The sequence below is a fragment of the Chaetodon trifascialis genome, chromosome 16 (assembly GCF_039877785.1).
Source record: "Chaetodon trifascialis isolate fChaTrf1 chromosome 16, fChaTrf1.hap1, whole genome shotgun sequence".
Taxonomy (NCBI): Eukaryota; Metazoa; Chordata; class Actinopteri; order Chaetodontiformes; family Chaetodontidae; genus Chaetodon; species Chaetodon trifascialis.
In genome coordinates this window covers 8,088,236-8,113,356 of record NC_092071.1, presented here as the reverse complement: position 1 = coordinate 8,113,356, position 25,121 = coordinate 8,088,236, and the positions used below count along the sequence as shown (strand labels likewise).

At 42.2% G+C, this 25,121-nt stretch overlaps 1 protein-coding gene across 1 annotated transcript in view; it reads left to right on the top strand.

Moving 5' to 3' along the window:
- Positions 1–378: 378 nt before the first annotated feature.
- The window catches only part of LOC139344579 (gamma-aminobutyric acid receptor subunit beta-2), a 60,555-nt gene continuing 35,812 nt past the window's right edge, over positions 379–25,121 (top strand). Inside the window, exons 1-3 of the mRNA XM_070982866.1 lie at positions 379–741; positions 890–987; positions 1,635–1,702. Coding sequence (XP_070838967.1) covers positions 659–741; positions 890–987; positions 1,635–1,702 — 249 coding nt within the window. The 5' untranslated portion in view covers positions 379–658. The remainder of the gene's footprint in view (positions 742–889; positions 988–1,634; positions 1,703–25,121) is intronic.

Genomic DNA, 25,121 nt, shown 5'->3' with positions numbered 1-25,121 from the left:
TGCAATAAACAATATAAATGCAAATATAACACGATGTAGCCTGTAGCTCTCTAATAAACAACACAACCCCACCATTGTCTCACATTTGCATTTGTGGAGTGAAAGTTTGTGTTGGCGGTCAGCTTGGAGTGAAGTTGAACGCTCTCTGTGGTGCTGCTCTGCTTCACGCACAGGAGGTTACACACGCTGACACTGGGAGCTGTCCAGTCCAGCCCCCCACCCCCACCCAGCCGGGAGCCCCCGAGCGCTCTGCTGGAGCGGCGGGGTTAAGTGCCTTGCTCGAGGACAGCGAGATGAGCTGGCTGACGGGTGTCTGAAGAGCGAACGCAGAGAGAGAGACAACCCCACCCACATGCTCCACCTCGCCCCCGTGGAATCGAACCGCCAACTCTCCCGTCACAGTGACCGCATCTTAATCAGCCACACTGGGTGTAAAGAAACCAGGGGGACCCCCGTGTGCCCCTGAGTAACTTACAGTCTTGGTTCTCCTTTAAATCTCCTCCGTGGCTGGGTACTACATCTGCCACTACCAGCAGCAGCGCCGCTTCTTGATGTTGTGGTCGGGAATACGCATGCGCCCGGCATTGGAATTACTGCACTGGCAAGAATAAGTTGGACCTCGTCTGCCTTCAGTAAAAGAAAAAACACACAAATAAGTATGGCAGTCTTCAGAATAAGACGAATGAGGTGTTTTAGCGTCTGGTTGTTCCCTCTCGTGGTGGCCGCGGTGCGCGCGCAAAGGTAAGTGAAAGGGTCGGGGGATGCTCCACTCATTTTTACTAAGTGTGACTGTTACAGACGGCATGGAAAACACTTGGACACTTTATGGTTGGAGAATGTCTTCTGCCTAAACCTCCTGTGCACCCTTTCTCTCTGTTTTCTCCCACAGTGCCAGTGTCAATGACCCTAGCAATATGTCTCTGGTCAAAGAAACGGTGGATAGGCTGTTGAAAGGTTATGATATACGATTGAGGCCAGATTTCGGAGGTAAATGAACTCGTTTTTATCGCCAACTCTGTTCGAGTTTGCGCCTCGTCAGCCTGCATAATAGTACAGTGTTTAAATGACTACTACAATCAGCGGTAACTCAGTTAAGTTTCGCGAAGTAAAAGAGCCATTTCTTATCGGCTTCTGCTGCTGCCACAGTCTGTGTCATTTTATGTGATGCTATCGAGGCAAAATGTGCCAAAAACAACCCAGAATACCGACATAATGGGAGAACACATGAGTGATGTGGCTGAATGCGGACGCCAGCTCTTTTATTCGACTGAGAAATCACTACTGTAAGGTGGCTGTCAGTGCACATCTGTCGGAACTGAACACAATTAAGCGCCAATTATTGTTTATATCCACGTCCCGATCCAGGTGTGCACTGCGACGGAAATGTGTTTCAGGGCTAGATGATTCAATGTAAACAACTTTTAGGGTAATTACCAGCACTTTTGACCGCAGCTCAGCGCATCTAATCCCACCCGAAATGAACACTGTCAACTGTTATCCGGCTGACATCTAAATTCACAAGTGTTAATCTGTGCTCCCATCACGAACACATTATTAATATGTCACTGGATGATACAGGATGCACTTGGTGTACAGTATCTCTGTTGCTTACCGTTGTTTTTGATCTGTCCCAGGTGCTCCGGTTGGAGTGGGAATGAATATAGACATAGCCAGCATAGACATGGTATCAGAAGTCAATATGGTAAGTAGGCCATTATCACCTCTTCTTTGACAGCGGGTGGCCATTCTGGTCTAATGATCTGTGCTATGCATGAGCCTACCGGGGGAAATACCCACCCAAACCGCCGGGGAAACCCCTCTTGATGCAGCTGGGTAAATGTCTCTTTTCCCCGATCACTCGCATCGACTTGTGGGTTTGAGAGCTCAAAGGCAACGGATGTTTTGTTTGAGGGCTGATGGCATGACTTCGACCCCCCTGGGCTTTTGAAATTGATTGACGTAGATGGACGCTCTGTTTTCGTTCTCATAAGCTGCTGGCTGCTTAATTTGCTGAGCAGGTACACAGCCAAGCATCACTAACGTCAAAAAAAAATCAATGATTTGGGGGAACAAGACAAGTTCAATCCAATCACCTCTGTCATGCCTTACAAGGGAAGTTAGAGTATTGGGCAAAATCATACACGTTGCTGCTTGAGAAATGTTTCAGATTGTCTGTTATTGCTGGTTTGTGAGTGCTTTACTAGAAACAGTTGCAGTGTAAGAACTTGGGAGCTGTGGTTATGAGAAGTGGAGTTTAAGTTTTGCTTCATACAAGTGCACCTCCTAGTGATGAGATATTAGAACTGCGCCTCAGTTGACTGAAACTCAAGGATGCATTTTATCATCATGGAAGGTCACTCCTGACACTTATGATACTGCAAGGTGAGCAAAAATTGATATTTATGGTAATATGCATGAGATTTTGATAGGTCCATTGTCATCTTTTTTTCTAACATTGTCTCTTTCTGTGGTTGACCTCTGCTCCAGGAGTTAGCATGTTTTCATCTTCTTTGCACAGATGCATCCTGCTGTTGCAGTTGTTTTGGCGTTACTAGCTGTGATGTGAGTCATGTTGGGATGTCAGGGAGTGATTACACGTGGGAATATTTTTGGCAGAAGCACCCAAAGGCTGTTCCTCATGTTGTTGTCTTTGTGCTCCTGTAGACTATGTTGATGAGATGAGAAAACAGATGATGCCGTGTCTATTTGCATGCATTATTACAGAAGACTTGCACAACCACAGGCACATACTGTACAGTAAATACGCACACACAAACACACACATTCACAGCGCAGGTCTGCAGAGCCCTCCACAGTGGCATTGAATTCTTAATTAAAGGCATGCTTTCCCTGTGTAACCGATGCAAGAGCCTGAAAGCTGCCTTACATTGTGTTTTTGGCTGTGTGTGTGTGAATAAAGAATCTTTCAGTTCAGACAATACAGTTTGTATACTGTGAGTGTGGACATGGGATGTATTTAGAGAAATCAAATGCTAAAATGTGATGTAAGATGCTATTTGTATCTACAACCTAATCACCTAATTCATATTTCATCCAATGTATAAATAGCATTTCTCAGCATAAAGGAAAGTAGAGATTTTCTTTTATGCTAAATGACCACACCATTGTGTTAGGCAACAAATATATGTTGATATTCGGGGAATTTCCATTTTTTTTAAATAGCATGAAGCAGTAAGATAAATCCAAAAGAGAGTGAGGGAAGATGGCACAAGCTCAGTTTTTAGCCATGGTGTTGCAAATATATGATATACAGTAGTATGTGTCCTAACAGGACCAAGTTTGTTGTGCTTTGTTTGCCATTTTCTCCACTGCTGTCATGGCCTCTGGGCTACAGCTTTCAGAAAAAAGTAGATTATATCCCAGCTTCATTACTCCTACCCAGAAGTACGTCAGGGTTTTTATCCACACACACCCACACGCATGGCCAAAATCCCACTCTCCATCCAAACACACAAAGCCAGTGCCGCACAGCTTCTTTGATCATCCCATTCCTTTGTCAGGTTTGGCCCACTAAACACCCTCTAATGTGAAAGGGGAGTCATTACCACCTGACCCATTGGACTCTCATGAAAAGAAGAGGCCACATGTGTGTGTAATGGTTTCGGCATCTTTGATCTGCTCCCCTTCCTATAAATGTAACCACTTTTCAGGATAGCAGCTGGTGTAGAAGCACTTTCCTTTCTTCCATTTCCTCTCCCCCATCTGGCTCTCTATCTGCCACTTATTTTGGTGCGGGGATGGAGCCACCCTGTGTATTTTCTTTAGAGAACAGATAAGAAGCAGGGTTGAGGATAATGGAGAGATGTCACTGAGGGTTGTATCCAACAGTGTGCCATTAGCCATTATGGCAGAGCGGGACATCCGTGCTTTGCTGTGTATTAACAATATATTCTTCTATCACCCACCACCGCTCTCTGCTGAAGGCCTCACATTTAAAGCAGAGACATGAGCAGGTGATAACATAGTGTATTTATTAGATTTTTCCAGAGGGGCCATTAAAATAAGGAACTGCAAAGAGGCTTGTCTTAAACCATCTGTTTTAGCACTTTGTTACCAATGTCTCAGAGCAAAAATCCATTTAGAAACAACACAGGCCTCTAGCTCACTTTAGATGAGTCACCAAACTAAGTATGCAAGCCTTCAAGCGTGACTGGAAGGACATGAAGTCCTCTCTGCTATTTGTCACGTAAGCAGTTCTGATGTCCTGGGCTCAAGCATGTTGCAGGACCCCAAGACTACCTTTCCTTAATTACAGACAGGACTTTAAAAAAAAGGTAGTGACACAGTTTCTAACTGTGCACCCATTGCTGGCTTTACTGTATCACATACCATGTAGAAAACTACATTACATGTCACTTAGGCTTGGAGCCAGACATGGAATGAGGAGGCTGTCGCTGGTGTTCATTACATTCCCACGAAAGGTCACTTGTTCCTGGGTGCCGGAGCAAAAGTCCCAAGCCTTCTGGGGTGAAAAAGGATAGGATATGATTGTGTAAGACCTAGGGGTCAAATTCTTCACCCTTGTGTATGTGACAGAGAGAGAGACAGAGATAGATGGGAGAGCGAGCGCTGACAAGTTACCATGTGGAGAGCCAGAAGCAGTGCTGGTGTTGGAGGGAAGGTCATGTACCTAGTGCTGCTGAGGGTTCATTCCGCATGACTCAGAGGTGGACATACAGAGGGGGACACACACACTGAATACCAATGTTATGTTAGACGTTCAACCCAAGGCAAGTGGCTTTGCAAGCCTTAATTCATGCATTGGTCAAAGGAAGGATGAAAAATATGCACAGTAGGTGCATAGAGGCATTGGTTGATTTCCCTCTCCTAGCAGGTCTCTTTGGACACTCTCTCTACTGCCATTTAACTCTCAATATTTGCTTTTGGTTGAGCTCCTGAGCACTTGAATCCTAAGCCAACAGTTTTCACTGGGGGAGAAATACTCCTATCTGAGGATGAACTAAAGTTCTTATCTTCCTCCAAAAGGCAGAAATACCATTATTGATGCACATAAAGGTCAAGAGGAGCTTATTGATTGTTGGAGAGGGACTATGAAATTCAGAGCCCCCTATTTTAGTACCCAGTTATTTCTACCTCTCAGCAGGAGATATCTGATAGATGGGATGCCTGCTATAAATGCATCAGGATTGCATAGAAAACTAGGCCTGTACTATATATTATACAAATGTGATACATTATGATGGATGTTGGCTGAAAGGCAAAGGGGTTATTGCTTGCCATATGATAATAAAAGGAAAGAAAGATTGTGGAAGCACTCATGTGGTATTGCATAATATCTCATCCAGACCTGAGAGCTTTAAAATGATATTAATTCTGCATCTGTAGTTGTGTCCAAATCTATTTCACAGCAGGTTTCAGTATTATATTGCTGATGTGGGCACAGTGGTGGAAAAGTATCCAGATCCTTTACTCAAGTAAAAGTACTAATACCACACTGTGAAAATACTACAAGTCCTGCATTCAAAACCTCACTTGAGTAACAGCATGTAAGCAGCAAAGAGTACTTAAAGTGTCAGTAAAAGCACTTGTTATGCAGTAAAATCAGTGTTTTACTGTTATATACAATGCGTTTGGATTCACATTACTGCTGCATGAATGTTTATTTTGCATTTTATGGCTGTAGATGCTTATGGCTGAACTAATTATAACTAATTTATATACTGTTTGGCAGTTTAATCTACAGCTTTGCATCATATCCTATAAGATCATTATGTTTGTGGTGTCGCTGTCCTGTGAGAACCATGTATCTCTAATAAGTCAGCTTTTCATGAGCTGTTTTCAGCATGACATAAAGCTGCCAGACAAATAGTTACCTGTGAGATGTAGTTGAGTAGAAGTATAAAGCTGCATAAAATAGAAAAACTCAACTAATGTGTAAGTACCTTAAATTTGACCTTAAGTACAGTACTTGAGTATATATACTTCATTACATTCCTCCACTGTGCAGGGAGGACTGTAAATTGATGGGCAGCTGACATCAGGCAAAATAATGACTCATTATGTTTTAAACAGATTTACATGGCATGTATTTAAGCATTTAATACTATATAACAACAATGGTGAGGAGGTGAGGAAAACAACACCTTAATGATATAATTAATCTTTGGAGATAATGAATGCAGCTTCAGTTTTCTTGAAAGGGCGCAGTGATACTATTTTGTCACCGCACACACAACTTTGTCTGACCGGGATTCACCAAAATTATACCCAAGGGTTGATCGCTGCCATCTTTGTCAGCACTCAAATTATCTCCAAACTCCTCCTGCGTGGCAGTTGCATGGTAACTAATGAGAGTGTAGAGGCAATGTGTGAAGATCCACGGACTGAAACACATTCCGACTGTGCTTTGAAATAAATAACAAGAAATGAAGGCACTCCAACTTTTCTGTCCTGTTGTAAAATGCACTGTCAAACTGTCAAAAATATCCCCACACTATCTTTTAAACTTAGAACAAGCTAATGAGCAAATGGGGATTGGCCTCGGTCCCCAGACGCTATCGTTGATGATAAAGTATTTAATTACAAGCTTAAGATATTATTGTAACGTGGATTCAAAGAGCTGCAGATGGCTGGTTTGGATATTCTGCAGCACAAAGAGAGAGCACAAGTTCTTGAGTTGTCCGTAAAGGGTAATTACTCAAAACTACTGCATTAAAGGTTTCAGCTGCTGGAGTCCTTTGGAGAGACTCTTGCAGTGTCCCCTTCTTATCCACCTTCTATATTAAGACTGCTAGCATATAGGGCAGACAACTTGTACATTGAGGATGTCTCTAGTGAGGATGTACACACTCTCCCTCTGTGTGTCTCTCATGCACATACACACATTCATAAATCCTAATCCCCTTCCAGTCTCCAGTCATGTTTCCTCATAAAGTAGTATATTAGCCACCAAGAAAGCAGCTGTTCGAATTATGTGACGGGCAGAGCAGAGTCAAACTCAACCAGGTTTCAGCAAGGATTTGACTTGGCGCTGTAATGGAGACAGCTAGAGCGAATGCAATGTACGGGGAAAGCCAGGCTCTAATATAACAGTATTGATTTATTTTCACTGCTTAGGATAGATGATACATTGGACTTAAAAGACAATCCAGATTCATCTCCAGGCTCCTGTTCCAAGACATTTTCATTAAAAATTGGCTTGAATGGCATTTGAAATACATTAAAGGGAAAGAGTTGACTTATGGCGAAAGGCACTAAAGAGGGGACCTCACTGCATGTGTAATAACTGCATGTGCAGAGTTCATTTTAGGATGGAAGAAAACAACAGAGGATTCAGACATTAAGAACACAATCGTCATTATGTTTAAGATTAGACAGCCAATTAACCATATCCTTCCTCTTAGCAGTGTCAACTTGATATAATCACTGCACTGACTCGGCTGTCACTACAATATAAAACAGTAGAAATTACTCAATTAGGAGTTACACAACAAGAACAATCTCACAATCTCGGAGGCGGAGACCGGATGCAAGTAATTTCACTCATTTAAATGTGCCATGAAGAAACTGAATTAATTACCCATGTAGCACGAGCATGAATACTGATAACTTTCACCATATGCTGACAAAACCTTTACACTTAAAGCAGTATATGGTATGTTTTGGCCTCTTGTGCGCAGCAGAATAATCTGAACACACAGGTTTCACCTGACAAAGTTGAAACAGCATGTGTGTTAGCAAGCAGTTACTTTATTACAGATCCAGCGAGCACAAAGCAACATTAGCATTCATTTGGAGTCCTGTTTCTGGCCACCCGAGGAATGTAAATCCAATATTTACTCCTCTTCCTGTTTTGATATTCATCAAGGCTTGTCTTGTTGGCGGCTAAATGCTCGACTGTGTTCACCAGGTAGTCATTTCCTTTGTCTGTTTGCAGTTTGGTGCTGGGCAGGTGGTATTATGGTGGGTTTATCTGAGCTTTTTTTTGCTGAAAACAGCTGCTGCTGCTGCTGGAAAAAGGGTAGATGGGAGCAATGAGACTGAGCCAAAATAGTAAATCTGGGCCATGAATCCAAAGCAATGATGTGTTGCTTTTAGCCAATGCTTCACCTCAGTAACCCCATGATCAGATCCACTCCAATTTGCCCATATCCAGGAAGTACTGCTGGACCACTGTATAGTAATAGTACCTTCCTATAATGTTTCATATGAATGGAAGCACGTTTCTGGACAACAAAGGACCTCCCTCCTTATATGGCAATTCTACCATGAATGTCATACTGTACAGTGTGTTTGGTAGGTTAGGTAAATTAATCAAATGCTGCCAGTTTAACTCCTTCCCCTCAACTCACCACCGTCCTGTGTACAGATTTGATCAATCATCTCTAATTCCAGCTTTGTTTAATTTTTATAACCCTTTCATTATGCCATGTCTCTCCCACCTGGTTTCCTTTTTCCCACCTGAAGACTTGGAGGCAACAGATTCAGCAGAAAAACATGAAACATGCACATACAGAAGCTGTATACCTCACATACGAATGCCAAAAATACAGCGGGCTTGTGCAGAGGAGTCACCAGGGATGGTGGAGGGAGTGAAGGAGGAGTGGATGAATTGTGTGAGTGGAGTGCTGAAACACCCCATGCTCCAACGATTACTTTTTGTAATCCATTTAGATTACACCCGTGTGCCACTTGAACGTAAAAGGACAGACATTAAGTGGGCTGTTTGTATACTGAGAATAGGATTTTTATGTGATCAGTGACAATATGGGTAGGTGTTTACTCATTAGCAGAACCAATTAACTTAATGTAAATGATGGTGGTTGTGTTGCTCTGATGATGATAGTGATCATGAGGTTAAAATAAGGAAGGAAATAAGAAGTTTTTCCCCCCACGCTTTATATGAGGGGTGAGGGAGAGGAAAAACAAACATTGGATAAATAAATTCAGAAGCGACAACAAAGTGATATTTTATCCCTCCCCTCATATGCGGGGGAACTGAACGTTACACTTGCGATCAGTGTGAGCACCTGTCTCCATCGCTGGATTCCTGATAACTCAAAGCAACAGTAGTCATTGCTCTTGGCGTGGGCTCAGCTGTAACATCTGGTATTTTGTTGTGTGTGCTTGACAGCCCCTCATCAATTAAAAAAAAAAGAGAGAATGACGGACAAGAATGATGCTTCAGCCTCAAAGCAAGACTATACGTGGCTCTGCAGGACTGAGAGCTGCTCAAATGTAGTACTGTCTATAGTTCATATCCTGCAGCCATAACATTGGAGGCCTCACTAATTCCTCCATTGTTGTTCAGAAATGACTAAATGAACCGATCCAGGTGCACTTATTCATCACAATGAACTTGAGTACTGCAGTTTTAAGTAGATCCCACATACAGTACACTGCTGCCATAAGTACTCCCTAAGGTGCCACATTTGTATTAATCAGCAACTGAAAATAGCCCCCAACAAATGCACTTCACTCCAATTTGAGTGACATTTGTTAAAAAATAAAGAAAATTATAGGGCCCAGCTGATTTATGAAATTGCTTACTCTTGTTAAAAACTCCTTTATTCCTTCACTACAGGAATGAAGGGGCTTGGGGCTGAGTGCCAGAACAGGGATATGTCAAAACCAAGAAGGTTTTACCGTATCCTTTAAAACAAATATCCATACATATTGGCATATTTCCCTGAAGCAATGATGATCAACCCAGATTTATCAATAAGTTAGTATTAACACTCTGTCTAATGTAAATAAGGGATACTAAAGTAATACCGAAATAATTATCCCGACACAAATACAGGACAAAAATCAACACACAGAAATTACTAAATAATTCCAACACGGGATGGCAGAGATGGAACCCAAAACTCTGGAGATAGTCAAGTGTTTACTTGGGCAATGTGTGGACTAACAGTTGGAAACAAAGTCAATCCGATATGACAAACAAATCCAAAATACTAAGGGTGATAGGCGTTAAATTAAAAGCCAGCCAGATGGCCATGTATAAACAGATACAGACAGGGAAAACAGAATGAAGGCTGGAACAGTAAAGCAACATGACAACATAGACAATCTGGCAGAGGCTAACTGTGAGCTATCCTCTGTACATAGTGGAGCTAATTACCATGGCTACTGGGTGAGCAGGTGACTGAGTTGGGTATTGAGCAGGATGGGGAAAACTTGAGAGCAACAGCTGATACTCAGGTGAGGAACGGAGCCTCTGAAAGAGGGAATAGTGAGAGGAACTCGAGGCAACGGAGGGCGGAGAGGTAGACGGAGCAGCTGTCGCCATGACAAGATTACCACAGGTTTTTGTGCAGTCAAAATCTCTTAAGCTGTGTGTACAAAGATGTGTGGGTAAATGGTGACTGAAGCGTTAGACCACCATTAATTCAGTTCGCGCTGCAGATATCTCTTTTTAAATCTTATCAGTAGTCTATACAACAGGTTCCTGCGGCTGCCCAAACTTTGGCTTTTCATTCTGTGAATACTCTTTAAATGGACTTTTCCTCCATGTTCCAGAACAGTGTGCAGCTGTACCACACTCCCTTTCTTATATTTTCATATTTATACATGTTTTCATGACATTCCCATCAGCCTCAGCTTTGTGTTTAGTGCTAATTAGCAAATGGTTGCATGCTAACACGCTAAACTAACATGGTGAACACAGTAAATACTACCTGCTAACGTGTTATTTTCGTTCATGTTAGCATTTTTCTCAAAGCACTGCTTTGCCTAAGTATAGCCTGACAGAGCTGTGGCTTAATTTAGCACCCATGTGAGATCTCTCCTGTAAAAGGAATCATATAGAAAACATGGGGGAAAGCAATTAAATAACTGACAAGCTATGATGTGGTTGTGTGCTCACTCCTTTGTTGTGTAGAAAATGTGTTATCTCAGTTCTCTTTTACAAACAAGCTCTCTATAACTTTTAAAGCTGACTGCATTAAGTCATACCAAGAACCCAGCAGCAACACTTTGTTGTGTGTGAAGTAATTCGTGTTTGATCAGGGTCAACTGCTTTTTTGAGTCTTGTGACGCTACACAAATTTGGGTCACTTTTGAGCACCATCTGCAAAATCTAACATTCATAAATGGAGTGACATGCGCCCATCACAGTAGACACACACACACACACATGCACACAGGAGTGTATGCCTGGGAGGAAATGGGACTAAATATGCAGGTCCCTCATATGAAGAGGGCCCGCAAAGATGCTAGAGTGAATAGCTCTGGATGTAGGAAGGGGCAGATAGAGAATGCATCTGTGCAGGGTCCACAGTTTTGCCTTATGCCCCTGCATGCACACACACTGTCATACAGATGTGCTGCTTAGATTGGTGTTAATGTTACAGACACTGCTCATTGTACAATTAGTAACACAGCTCTAAATGTCAGGGGAAGGAACGCATGTAATCAATTCCCTTAGGTTAAACAAGCTCACTAGTTAGCTGATTCACGGTTGCCTGTGACAGTGAATGATGGGGTGCATGTTTAGCCATCAGAGAACAGGCCATTCCCTGCAGCTGTAGGTCTGTTAAACGGCAGCATCTTGTTGTCTATTTGATGGGCAGAGTGTGGGAAATTGACAGCATATTGCCGTTGTGCCATTCGCTCGGTGCAGGGCGGTAATTTCCACACCTGTCCCGTGTCAAGCTGATGTTGCTCTCTTCTGCTGCTCATCCCTCACACTCTCTGGTCTCTCGCTTTTCGGATTCTCTTCCCTGTTTGTTCATGACACAAGGCTGGGGCCCTGCTGCAGGGGGGATTAGACAGAGTTACAAATCAAAGTGGGTTAATCGGCTGGCCTACCATTTCAGGAGGCATCTTTCAGTTCACTGGCCCCACTGCTCTATTTGTGTGTGTGTGTGTGTGTGTGTGTGTGTGTGTGTGTGTGTGTGTGTGTGTGTGTGTGTGTGTGTGTGTGTGTGTGTGTGTGTGTGTGTGTGTGCGCTACTGCTCACACTCACCAGTTTTGGTTGATTTGCTGTGGTGAAAACAGTACCAGTCACACTTGCTGAACTTCATTTGAACTCGCACATGAGGAACATCAGTAGGAAAAAGCTAATTGCGTTGAGCTGCTTTACCATGTAATCTAAGGGAAATGTATGCTAAAATCCAAGAGCCAACCGTCCTGCATAGTACACGAATGACCGAGGACAACAACAATTAAACGAGGGGAAACTAGAGCTTTTATGCGATCATTGCTGCATACAAACAAAGACACCAGCGCATGCAAATGCACCCAGGGTGGCACGAATTGAAGCACAGATGTGCCCGTGCAAGTTGAAAATGTTTCAGCTTGAAAACTTACATGTATGAATCTGCTCCAGAGATTAGAACGGCAGGACAAAAAGGCACACGCACAATCCTACACACACAATTGGTGCATCCTTTGCTCGCAAGTTTACAGCTAACATCTGTGCAGTTGATGAGGTGCACTGGCTGTTTGGGGCAATGGCTGTATATAAAAATGGGCAACAAGTCAGCTCCTTAAAAGTGAAGCCAAAACTCCTTGATTGCCCCCTGGTGTCTGACTGCAGTATAGGTCATGAACCCAGCTCCCTCCATGTTAGCCAATGGGTCAAACTAAAAATCAAGCTCCATGTCAAATAAATTTTGCCCGTAGATGTTTTCTGTCCTTTACAGTAAGTAGTTCTTATCATGCTGATTTATGTTCCTGATCAGTTTGGTTTTAATTCGTTATTTGATGTTGTGAAAAGGGCACCAAAAGACGTCACCAGCGCAACATAGCAGCACCAATATCCAGAATATTTTGGCTAACATGAAAAAGGGCTATATGAATGGAGTCCATTGCTATTTTTTTATTATAATTAGTATTAATATTTTTTGTAAAGTGGGAGGAAGTGGAGACATCGTCCTTCTTTATTTACAGTCATTGGTTTGAGGTGATTTAACAGATGAACAGAAATGGTCCAAATGAATCACTTTCATGTTCTGTGGTCTATAAACTAATTTGCTGTGACTGCATGTGACATAAGTTTGAGCCCATGAGTTTGATTGAAGTAGAGGTGTTCACATGTCTGAATCCTCAAGCTGAACTGACTGACTGAATCATCGTGATGTGATCGCAGTCAGACCATATCAATCATTTGCAGGCGTATTTGCATCCTAATTCTTTGTTTCAAACAGAGCAGACAGAGTTTGCTTTATCGTTAATTTTTCATCACTGACTCTGATATCTTACGTGATGTGAGGCAAGCAGGCAGGTATGGAAATGAATTAAGGAAGCAGACAAACGTGGCAACTGAGTGCTTTGAACTTAGAACGCCCAAAATGACTAAATCCTTTAAAACAAAAGCTCAGTGTCTATGAAAACAGCACAATTGACAGTGTTAATCAGTGTTAAATGCTCCCTGACAACTATTTGGCTTTGTTGACTGGAGTATTTTATCAGTCGTTGAAGCTGATATGGCTCTGGGCCAGGTATTTATTTATGTATTAAAAGTGCTGTGTTATTTCTGACACTGACAGTTTGTCGTGCACACACGTCTCTGAGGATGACAACTTCAAAGTGTAGCATGTCTCTGTGTCATTGTGGAGGGAATTGTAGTCAACCAACTCTAAAGTTCACAAAGATCAGACCACCTCTGAATCTATTATTTCAATAGAAATGCTGTGCTGTACCGAGAGATAAGTGACAGAGAAATGAATAAAAGGTCGGGATGAGGAGGTGAATGAGGGGTCAGCGTTGTTTCTTTTCAGCTTTGACAATAATTGACTATTGATGTTTTACTTCAACGATCAGTTTTTCATGAACTCCAATTTTCCGAACACATTTTAGCATCGCACCACTCCTGCCTCGAGTGAGTCTGCTCTGTGTTGTGTAGTGGGGATAACACTCATCATTGTGTGGGACCTATTTTTAGATTGTTAATCAAGGTAACATGTTCAGACTGACACACTCAGTATGATATCCCATAAAGTGTGAGTAGAGCGAGATTGCTTCATTTCAGCTCATCCATCTGCAGTGACCTAACAGAGGTCAAAAACATGTGTGTGTGTATGCAGGAACATGTATTTGGTTTAGTGTCTGTTGTCAAACAACAAACCGCTTGAGGTCAAGTGTAAGGTGTTACAAAGACCGACTATCTGTATGTTTATTCTGTGCTCCACATATTCGGCTTTACTCAAAAAAGACAAGAAATGAGTCTAAATAAAAACTGTGTCACTGTGAAATAAGGTAAGTATTTGCCATTACAGCTCACAGGGCCGCACCACATAATCGAAAATAATAAGCACCTAAACTGGAGGTTGTGCATGCTATGACAGGAGGCCCACACAATGTGAAGTTTTGACTTTTTTTGTTATTTTGCATGTGCTTTTAAGAGCATCCCTGACTTCAGTTTGTCATCTTTCTGTCAGCTGTCATGTCGTGCAAAGTGTCAGGCTTCAATAATTCAAGGGCCATGAGGTGAAGGCAACACCTGGGCAACAACATCAGTCAAACTTTATCCTCCACTGCACAGCAAAACTCCAAAGTTGTTGTGAGCGAACTTTTTTTTTGTGCATTATGTTAATTTACAATCGGACAAATCAGCACGATAAAAAATCATGCAGCTTTGGCGACTGGCAGTTCCTGTTTGCATTGTAAAACAATCACCGGGATTACATTTGATATGACAGAAAATGCCTAAATCAGATGATTATGAGAAGAAGAGCTGAGGTTATGAGGAGCATCTCTTTTATGTGGTTTCAAAGTGGATTGACGGACATTTATCTTGCATTGATGTCAAAGATACTGATGTCACTACAAAGAGTTACTTCCTTTGATTCCAAAAGTGTAAATATGATAGTTCCCAGTTTGAGTGAATCTGTCAGATGGTTATCTGTTTGTATCTCTAAAATCTCTTCATTCATTTGGTCTCAGGTGGGAGGACTCTACTTGGTTGCCTTCAACTCTCTTGATGATGACTTACTTTGTGTTTCAATATAAGCGATTAAACAACAAAGGTGTTGCCATTGACATGTCTCTCTGGTGCCTTTGTCAGACAACTGTACGAGTATTAAGAAGCGATTTAATAGTGATTTGATTCCATGGTCTGCTGCGTTGAGAGTCTTAATCACATCACTGTTTTATATGCATGCAGTCATGGCATAAACACCTGTTTGAAGGGCTATAGTGACAGAACAAATAAGCAATCACAGAGAGATTTAGAGGCGTGTTAATGCTCCAGTGTCTGTTTCACAAGGACTTGTGGTTTTGCTGCAACTGGGCTCGAAACATTACACTCTTACAAGCTGAATTAAAGATGTTTTCGTAAAGGGAGCTTTCTACAGTGTTATATGAGGTATCAACAACAGTTTTAAAAAAGCTCAGTTTTGTGAGGTTGAGACAAAAAAAAAAAAGAATTTTGAAAGGTCTTTGCATTTGATATGCGTAAGACTAATGTGTTTTTGAAGTATACATATTGATTTTTTTTGGGGGGGGGGGGTTCTAAGCTGAATAGATTTACACACAAGGTACTGCTGTTCTGTCTTGTCTTCAAAGCCTTATAATTGGTCTTGTGGGTCATTGTGGTTTGACTCACGTCTGACACTAGCACGCAGATTTCTCAGCGCGTGGAAGCTCATGCTGCAAGTTGTCAGTGGGGCACAAGACTAGACTCTGCTTCATCACAGCCTGTCAAAACACAAGGAGTTGATAATGGCCGAACAGGAGAGACGGCGGGTGTGGATTGCTTTTCACAGCAGCTGAACATGACACTGAGAGTTGATAATGGGATGGCGTCGAGAAGGATAATGAAGCAGTTGTTCTTCGTTCGAGTGATACTTTTGCTTCTCTTTTTTCACTTGTCTGCTTTATTTTTTCTAAAGTATACAGTAGTTAGTGCAATTTATAATATGCACTTCAATGCAAAAACAGAAAAATAACAAACTCATTGTCTTCACAGCCTCGTTGCTCAGAGTCTTACTGTAGCTTCGAGCTTCCTTTGTAGTTCCCTCTCTCTTTTGATTCCAGGAAATGGTACATTCGGGGAAATGATGCTGAGAACAAGTGCTGCTGTTGTCTGTTGTGCTTTTAAATGGAGTTTTACATCAGCACTTACGTTGAAGATGAAGCCTGAAATAGTTTCCAGCGTTTTTAATTATTCAGCCTTATATTGTCAGCTGTGGGAGTGTACTCAAGGAAAAGATAAAAGAAAACCTGGATGAGAGGTTAGTCAGGCATGTAAGCGTTTGGAAATGCTTTCCTTCCAGTTACTGAAATTTCTCCCACTTGGGCATCTCAGTCATGGAGAATGCATGCAAGCAATGTGTGTCTAGCCTTTTGTATTGGTATATTCTGTATGTGTTCTGTATGTGTCTTTTGGTATTGTACTATTAAGTGTTTTATTGCCTGGTAAGTAGAGGGAGAGATGGCAGGAGGAAGTAGTGCAGCCCTGCATTTAATCAATATCAAACTTTAAATAAGGAATACAAAAAGGACTTTTTGTTACTGATAGATTTTTGTGAAAACACTGCCAGTGAAATTGGGATTGGAGATTTTTCTTTTTCTTAACCCTACTTTTTTTTTTTTTTTTTTTGCTGTTGCCAATGGCAGTGAAATAAAGAACAAGTCTGGAATCTTGATCTCTCTCACCAGTTAAAGAGGTCAGATAGGGTGAGCTGAGGAGAGGAACAACTCCCTGGAAAAACAAATAACATTGTTAGGATTAGTGTTGACCACGCTGTATGCGGGTTTGTGCGAGATGCACTTTCATTCCAGAGTGCTGCGGGTATTAAAGCTTCTTGATGCTCACATCAAGTTATTATTATTCGTTGTTGCATGTAGTGAACCAAATGTCAGCGTCTCTCTCTCTCTCATGAACGTTATCAGGCTGTTTAACATGTGTTGAGGTAAAACAAACTGAACAAAGTCAGAAGGGCCTTGTCTTTGAGGTAGGACAAAATAACGAAAATATTACATCATTATGCAAATAAATGCAAACTTCTGCCAAATCTCCAACAGAGGGGAGGTAAATGTGAATCATTTTTGGTGTTTAAAAAGCTGAAAAGTGACCCATTTCTTCAGGATATTCCATAGACCTCCATGTTAGCTCTTCATTAGGATTAGTTATTCTAGAAACTTCTTGTAACTGATTGTATCACACCTGTTCCTCTCAGCACACCCTCACAGAACAAAAAAACAAAACAATGTTAGCTTTTATTGAAGAATGGCTCCACATCAAACGAGCCCTTTTATGCCCCTCACATGTTTTTTTTTTGTGCTTTTGGTAGATAGTGCTCTGAAGATGGATTGGATTGCGTTCCACATTGCTATATCTGTATCAGTATCCTTGTAGCTATGTCATTGACACACACTCCAGCACACACACTCACACACATTGACTTACATTAATTTCCGAAAGACTAACCCTAACCATAACCGTAACCTCTAAACCTAAACCTAACCTTTACCCAAGTCTTAACCCTGAAGTTTCATGATTTGCTTTATGGGGACTTGTGTTTTGCCCCCATAAGGAAGATGAGTCCCCAAAATTTGTATGTCCCCACATCTTGAATAACACACACACATGCACAGGTTAGGTTTCCACCATAACCGCCACTTGCCTAACCCTGACTCTTACCCTAACCTTAACCTTTAAGCAAGTCTTCACCCTTAAATTGAATTATTTTCATTATGGGGACTTGCATTTTGTCCCCACAAGTATGGCGAGTCCCCACAATTAATGTCCCCACAACGTGAGCAATACATGGCTGCACAGATACACACACACACACACACACACACACACACACACACACACACACACACACACACACACACACACACACACACACACACACTCACACATTCTGAAGCTGACACCCTCCTAAAGCACCCCTGTGTCTCTTGTAGGTCAGTCCAACTGTGAGGAGATATTGCTTCTTCAAGGGTGTCCTTGCTGAAGGAGATACTGTATGCAGGCCATCAAATCTGAACTCACACAACTCTGTGCTGGGAAAGCAAAGACATGCACACAGACACACATGCATAAACTGGATTTGTGGCTCAGATGTAGGTTGATAACCAGTTTTCTGCACTCACTCAGCCTCGATGCCTGCCATCGATCGACATAATGCATGTATTGCATTATCTCATTGTTGACAATGTGTAGATGTGGTGTGTGCTTCTGGGCACTCTGTTTGAATAGCAATCAGCTTCTTCCTCAGTTCCCCAGACCTCCATAATACATGAGGTGTGGGACATGTCTAGTGGATCAGTGTATTTGTATGTGTTTTGAGAATGTGGGGTAGTTAAAGGACAGCTGTCCAGAGTTTTAGCAGCAGCAGAAATGCAGAAATTTGGTGTAAAACAGGTGTACAACTGCACATCTTCAGCTGTAATATAACTCAAACACACACACACACACACACACACACACATATATATATATATATCAAGGCCCCCAATATCCACATCACCTCTTCATGTAGGAAAAGCGGTAAGTACCACAGATGACGCACACACCCCTCGTCGCTAGCTAACCTTTCAACTCCTGTGAATGACAAGTGAGAGTGAGACCTCCATCAACTTCCACCTTGTCTTCCAGTGGGATTCAAAAGCACCCTAATAATCTGTGTCCTCTCCTCTCTCCCCCATCAACCCCCCACCCACCGTCCCCCTCTCTGAAATTGCCACTCCACTCTACTTCTCTCCGGGGACACAAAAGAGCCTGCAGATGCTCCAATCGACTCCAATAAATTGTATGTAGTCAGTTAGGCTGCACGACTGCCAACTGGCAAAGCTGTGAACCTCTGCTTTGGGAGAGCTCTGAGAAAAAAGGAAAGAGGTTCTTCTAAATTTGATTCACCTTCAGCGGCGAGCTCTCTTGAAAGCTATGTCCAGGCCAGAGCTAATGATGAGAGAGCATGGAAGGAAAAAGGAATATATACAGATGGAGAGACAGAGAGGGGGATAAGAGGCACTGGGAGAACGAGGGAGAGGAGTGGTGTAATGGAAAAGGCAGTTAGACACAGAACAAGTAAACAAACGAGTCTGGGCTTTATTGAAATTTGTCATCTACTTTCCGACATGCCATAAACTGGAAATGGTCTTAAAAGTGTCCTGAGTTAAAGAGGTTTGATCAGAGTAATGTCCTTATGGGAATTTCAAGTCCTTAGCAGAATACAAAAATACACTCACTCTACTAACGTACCAACATTTTTCATTATTAGCCCAAAAACACATCTACATACAAATGTAGAGAGTATTTATTAATTATTTGCATAGAAGCATTGTGTAATCTATCAAACAAGTAATCAGATTTTCACTGATATTTTGAGGCATTGTAATATTTTGTCATGGATATTTTAGATATATTTTCCTGTTATATCTATTTTGATGTGTTTTTAGATTTTTCCTTTAGCTGTCTGTGTTAAAAACATCATGATTCTTCATCCTGGAGCAAACAGGCCAAATGAAACCCCTGCTGCAGCCCCTGTATGCGTTCCTGTTGCAGATTTACTACATGTGGTGCACAAGCTGTTCCAGATACAGAGCTGAATCCTAAGGACTCAGATCAGGACTCAGGACGCAGATCTCCAGAGATTGAGGAATATACTGCATGTCACTCAGCTCTGTGGGGATCGGCATGTTTATTATTAGGCCTCTTTGGAAATGCTGTGCCCTATGCCAGGTTCCTCATACCCTGTCGCTGACGGCGTGAGGACCATGTGAGACAGGAAATTGAAAGCCACTTGTTGTTGGAGGGCTTTTTGGGAGGAACTGAAGTAGGTGGATGATAGAGTGCGGTGTGGACATATGGCTGAGTGGTGGAGGGATCACATTTCCTCCCAACTGAAGGTGTTTCAAAGAGGAGGAGAGGGGAGAGCAAGACGGACATAGAGAGGATAGAGGCGGAGGACGGTTCAGGGAAAGGCTGTTTGAGGATTCAGGCCCACTCTCCAAGGTCAGCGCACTATAGAAATCATTTAAAGCAACATATACCTCTTTCAGCTTTACCTGTCTTCCTCCCAAAAAGAATAACTACTCAAGATCAAATGGTTTGCCAGCATATGTGAAATACCCAATCCATCCATTTTTGCTAAGCAGGTTGATTGGGAGCCCTTGTGCTTGAATGCAAAATATGCTGTTTTTAGAGATGAGTACTCCCAAGCTTTATGTCGGCGAGCTTTGAGGAGGAGATATTCAAATCTGAATCCTTTTCGGGGCCCCTCAGAACCCATCTAGCACCTCAGAGGCTCGTCCAACTCCTGTCATGTTTTCTAGACGGCTCCCTCGGCTGTGTCTGTTTAGTGGTAATGATCTCAGCCATTCACACTCACCTCCTATGTGTTGCCGCTTCCCTTTCTGTTCCTACCACATGCAAATAGATGCAACAGGAACTCCTCTGAGACCGAGATGGCTAGATGGAGAGGGAATATAGGAGAGATAGTGGGAGCTATAGGGAGAAAGGAGATGGAAGGAGATTCATGTAAAGGAATGAGGGTAAATGGGAGATGAAATAGAAAAAAAAATAACATGAAAGAGGGGAAAAGGGAATGGATGGGGAGATGAGAGAAGGATAAAAGAGAGGGGGGAGAAAGTAGCAGAGGGAGGTCATTGCTGGTGCTGAAATCAGAGACTGGAAGTGAAGAGCTGTGAGAATAAAAGCAATTTGCATCACTGCTCCACTGAGCTTTCCAGTGCCTTTCATTTACCCCCCTCCGAACCCTCCCCCGCCATCCCTTCCAGCAAACTCACCACACTATTCCACACTTCTCAAATGGAAAACTGGCTTCAAGGGTAGTGGGAAGAAAGAGATATATAGCCAGTACTCACTATTTAGTCATCCTCATTCTGATCCCTCACTCTTTTCTGTCTCCCTGTAGACCTAAGCCTCCACTCTCTTTCCTCTATCCTCGTTCTTCTTCTCAATCGTCTTCTCCCTGCCTTTCTCCCTCTGTCCATCACTTTCTTTCAGCTTCACTTCCACCTTGTCATCATCCTTATACTTTTTTTTGTTTGTCTCCATTCTGCTTCATCAATTAATCCCAAATATAACAGCATCAGACAATTTGACAAATGTTTGTGTTTGATTGAACAGTGCCTCCAATGCCATTGGAATGCTAGCTCCCACCTTAGCATTAGCATTCAGTCAGAGTTGGGTTTCTGGCCATGTGGGAATGTAAGTCATTGGGGTCATTTGCTCAAGACATCCACTCTCCATTTTTGGTCTCCACCAACTACTGAGGGAAATATATGTTTCTTTAGTAGCTGCATGATCCACTATGTTCACCAGCTGACTAACTTTGCTTGTCTACCATTTCCATTTCGGTCTGTGGGGGGCTCGTTGCAGTCTAACAATATATGTCTAATGTTGGTTCTTCATGCTGTTCTCAGTCCAAGAGAAGCCATGTGTTGCGGGGGTGGGATGACATGTGAGGGGTTAGTGGACAGGGCAGCTTGGAGGATGAATGGGATTGACGAGGTCAGAGTGGGCAGCTGTAGCATCTTTTTTCGTTTTGATTGTTTTTGTTTTTTCTTCTGCAAGTTCTCACTGATCTGTTTGGAAAAGACAACGCAAGGAAGTGGGATTTTTTTGTTTTTCTAAAATTCTGAGAAAATAATGACACAGGTGGATACAGTGATAGAGTCAAGGCCAATTTATGGTGCAGACAGAGTCTTGACAAGCACAAAGTATGTGAAGTATGTGAGAGATGAGATCAGATGGTTACTTACAAACACTTTTGGCATTCATGAGTCTCCCTGGCAGTCAAATCATATCAGACTCAAACTGTAATATCCATGGCAGGAAATGCCAATATGAGATTTTGCACAATTTGGCTGCCTGAAGGGCGGACTGACCAAGCATACTGTAGATATAGCATTGTCTGGAATCTTTGCCTCTGTCTGAGAAATCTGCCCACACAGCGACTCGGGCTGTAAAATGTGCCCTTTCAGTAATGAATCACAAACTTTAAGTTTGCTGGGTACTTTTGGGAACACATCATCTGGATGGGAGTCAGCGTGTGGGCTGGGCTTTTTTACAGATCATTGGGAAAGAGAGGTTTCAGGGTGAAATTCAGTTCATTTGAAATTCAAGTTTTACCTGGCTAATAATTGACCAGTTAAACAAAACACCTTCCTCAACTAGCTGGTTTCCTCATTCAATGTGTGTATCTCAGTCAAGAGGCTATACTTTGTTTTAATGATAAAGAAAGAGTGCTGGAAAGTTTTATCAGGCTTCATCAAGATGCATCACTTGATTTAATCCAGAATCAGCCAGCAGCAGAGAGGACCTGAGTTCAACCAAGCATTGAACAAATTCCTCATTAATGCTCAACAATCTGCATTTTCCAAACAGTGTAAATATCAGTTTCAGGCTTATTTTCGGCCCAGCCTGCATTTATATCAGAAGGGATTCTGGTCTTTACAACTATTCGAGTCTTGTCATCTGTTTATAACTCGGGGTGCGATGACTCGAGATGATGAGCAGGTCAGTGTACTTATTTCAATACATGTCATCAAACATATTTGCGGCCTGTTGCATATGCATCTCACTCGCTCAGATAGCTACAAGCTACTGCAGGGTGGCAATGACGGTGCCTCTCTCAGTGTGTTAGCGGGTCAGGTGAGCGGAGTTAGCACACTGAATAGAAATGATCTTACAGCACCAGATTGTCCCCCGGCTGTGGAGAGCACCCTCGCAGGCTTTTGATGATGTTGCTGTTGCGCATGTATCAGTGCACTGAACAGCACTATTAACTGTACTTCTAACTAAGGAGTGTTCAGCTCAACAAAGACAGGTGTTTTATAGCAAGGATCAGCCGTATTTTAGAAAGAAATTTAGAACTGTACTGTACAAGAAATGTGATTTTCAACTCTAGAAATTATACGTTTGAATTGAAAGTTTAACAAGCAGAGGAGCAGATAGGAACAAAACTGATCACTGACAGTTTGATTGATTATTGACTGGCTGGCTGACTTCTAGTGAAAATCTTGAGTGTTTAACAGGATCTGTAAGAAAAGTATTTATCAAGAAATCTTCAAAATGAGAAGCATTAGCACAGTGTGCTGTGGAAGTGGATATTAGTTATTAGTTATAATGGATTCTCACATTCTGTAGTAGCTTGGAGTGTGAGAATATAATGATCACTTTGTATTGTCCTCTCCTTGGCATCTTGGCAGCAGAACATATTCTGCACTCATAAATTTGACATCATTCTTCCTGTATCACTCTCAGTCTCCGTTCCTTCCTCTTTCCATTTCTCTCCCGCTCTCTCTTTCTCTCTCTGACATAGTTTATGTACTGATGCTCATTATGACTGTTGTTATGACAGCCTCCCTTGCACTTACATGCACACAGACACTGCAGTTATTCTGGTGATTTACAACCTCCTCCTCCCACAGAGGGAGAAAGAGAGAGGCACACTATAGCTGTCTTTGAGGAGAGCTTTATGTTCACAGTAAACTAGCCACAGTGGCACCTCCACAGAGCCTGTCCCACAAGGCAAACCACAAGTAGATAGGCCTGCAATAATAGGCTCTCAGGGATGACAATGGAAACATTCACTCAGTTTAATAATTATGCCCCATGACACATAACACCTTCTTATCCGTAGCTGTCAGGTTTTCTTTCTTTCTTTTTTTTTTTTTTAATGTTTCACAGCTACTTAAGAGTACTTCAGATTCAAAAAGTGGCGGGGAGGATTGTGCATATGGCAGAATGGCTGATGGCTTTTACAAATAACACTTATTATGAGTGCTTGGGCTGCAAATGATATATGTCCTCATACCTAAATGACAGAATAGGTCGTTTTTCAGTGGCTCTCACAACAACAGATATGACCACTGGAGACCACTGATTGCAAAAAAAATAAAAATAAAAAATTGGGACGCTGTGTGTGTGTAAAACTTTTTCAATTGAGTATTTGTCAAAAAGCATTAGCAGATTATCATATTCTGTTTGATTGATGTTTTACACAGCGTGCCAACTTTTTGGGATTGGGGTTGTACTCGTAGAACTGGAGTTACATCCAGGGAAATTATTTAAAGTTGTGAAACAGTTGCAGTTTAGGCATCAAAACTGCTTGGTTCGGTTCAGGGAAAGCTCATGGTCTGGGTTAAAATAAGTACATTTGTTTTGGAAGTTAAGTTACGTAATTTAACTTCTGTTATGTCCATGATGTAAGTATGAAGAAGAAGACATACTTTATTAATCACAACACAACATGCACATGCCATGCTTCGTGAAATTGTTCCTCCGCATTTGACCCATCCTGGTAAGTCCTTCCTCCGCAGCAGACCAGGAGCGGTGGGCTGCCAGCCGACAGCGGCACCCGGGGACCCAGTTCCTTTTTGTCACCATTGGTCAGGTGGTGATTTTGCATGTTTTTAGTGGGGGTTTTTTGTGGAGGATACCCCAGGTGAACACGGGGAGAACATGCAAACTCATGCACACAGAACCTAAGTCTTTTAGCCTTTTAGCTTACCTAAGCGAAAATAAGTCAGCATTGACTTTGTCACCCATCCATCCACTTCACCTCCACCATATGCAGACTCTGTTGCTCTTTATAGCATGTCACTTGATTTCCTCCTATGCTCCCGTTACAGTTACTATGGCCACAAGAGGTTGCCACATAATAATAAGCATAAATATGGGTCATAGTAAACTGCTTGCACAGATGACCTTCACGGCCACCTTCTGGAGGAGGATGGTCTGTGTACTACACAACATCGTGACTCTTGTTATCCATTCCCTGCTGTTTTGTATTGCAAAGGACATGTTGCATACTGAAATATCACATATTGCATCCAAACTGCCAGGTGCAAATCACAGCAGCATTGTTTTCTTCCCTGTTCGGCCCTGGCTGTGATCTCTGAACCATAACAAACACACACCCATACAACACATGCATCTATGTAGACCCACATGCACAAAATGCATTGTGTAGTTTCTTGATTTAGTATTTATATATACTGCAAATATATATACACACTGAGGCAGACTGCGGATGGCATTTTCAATGTCCACATTCCTAATAAGACAGGAAGAGACACTGTGTGTTTGTGGGTGCCCACTGGAAAAGAGAAGCCTCCTTGATGTTTGATAGATCACAGTAAATCCTCCTGTTTGATGGAGTGTACTGATGAGTGCAGCAGAGATAGTTTAGGAGGACTACACAGC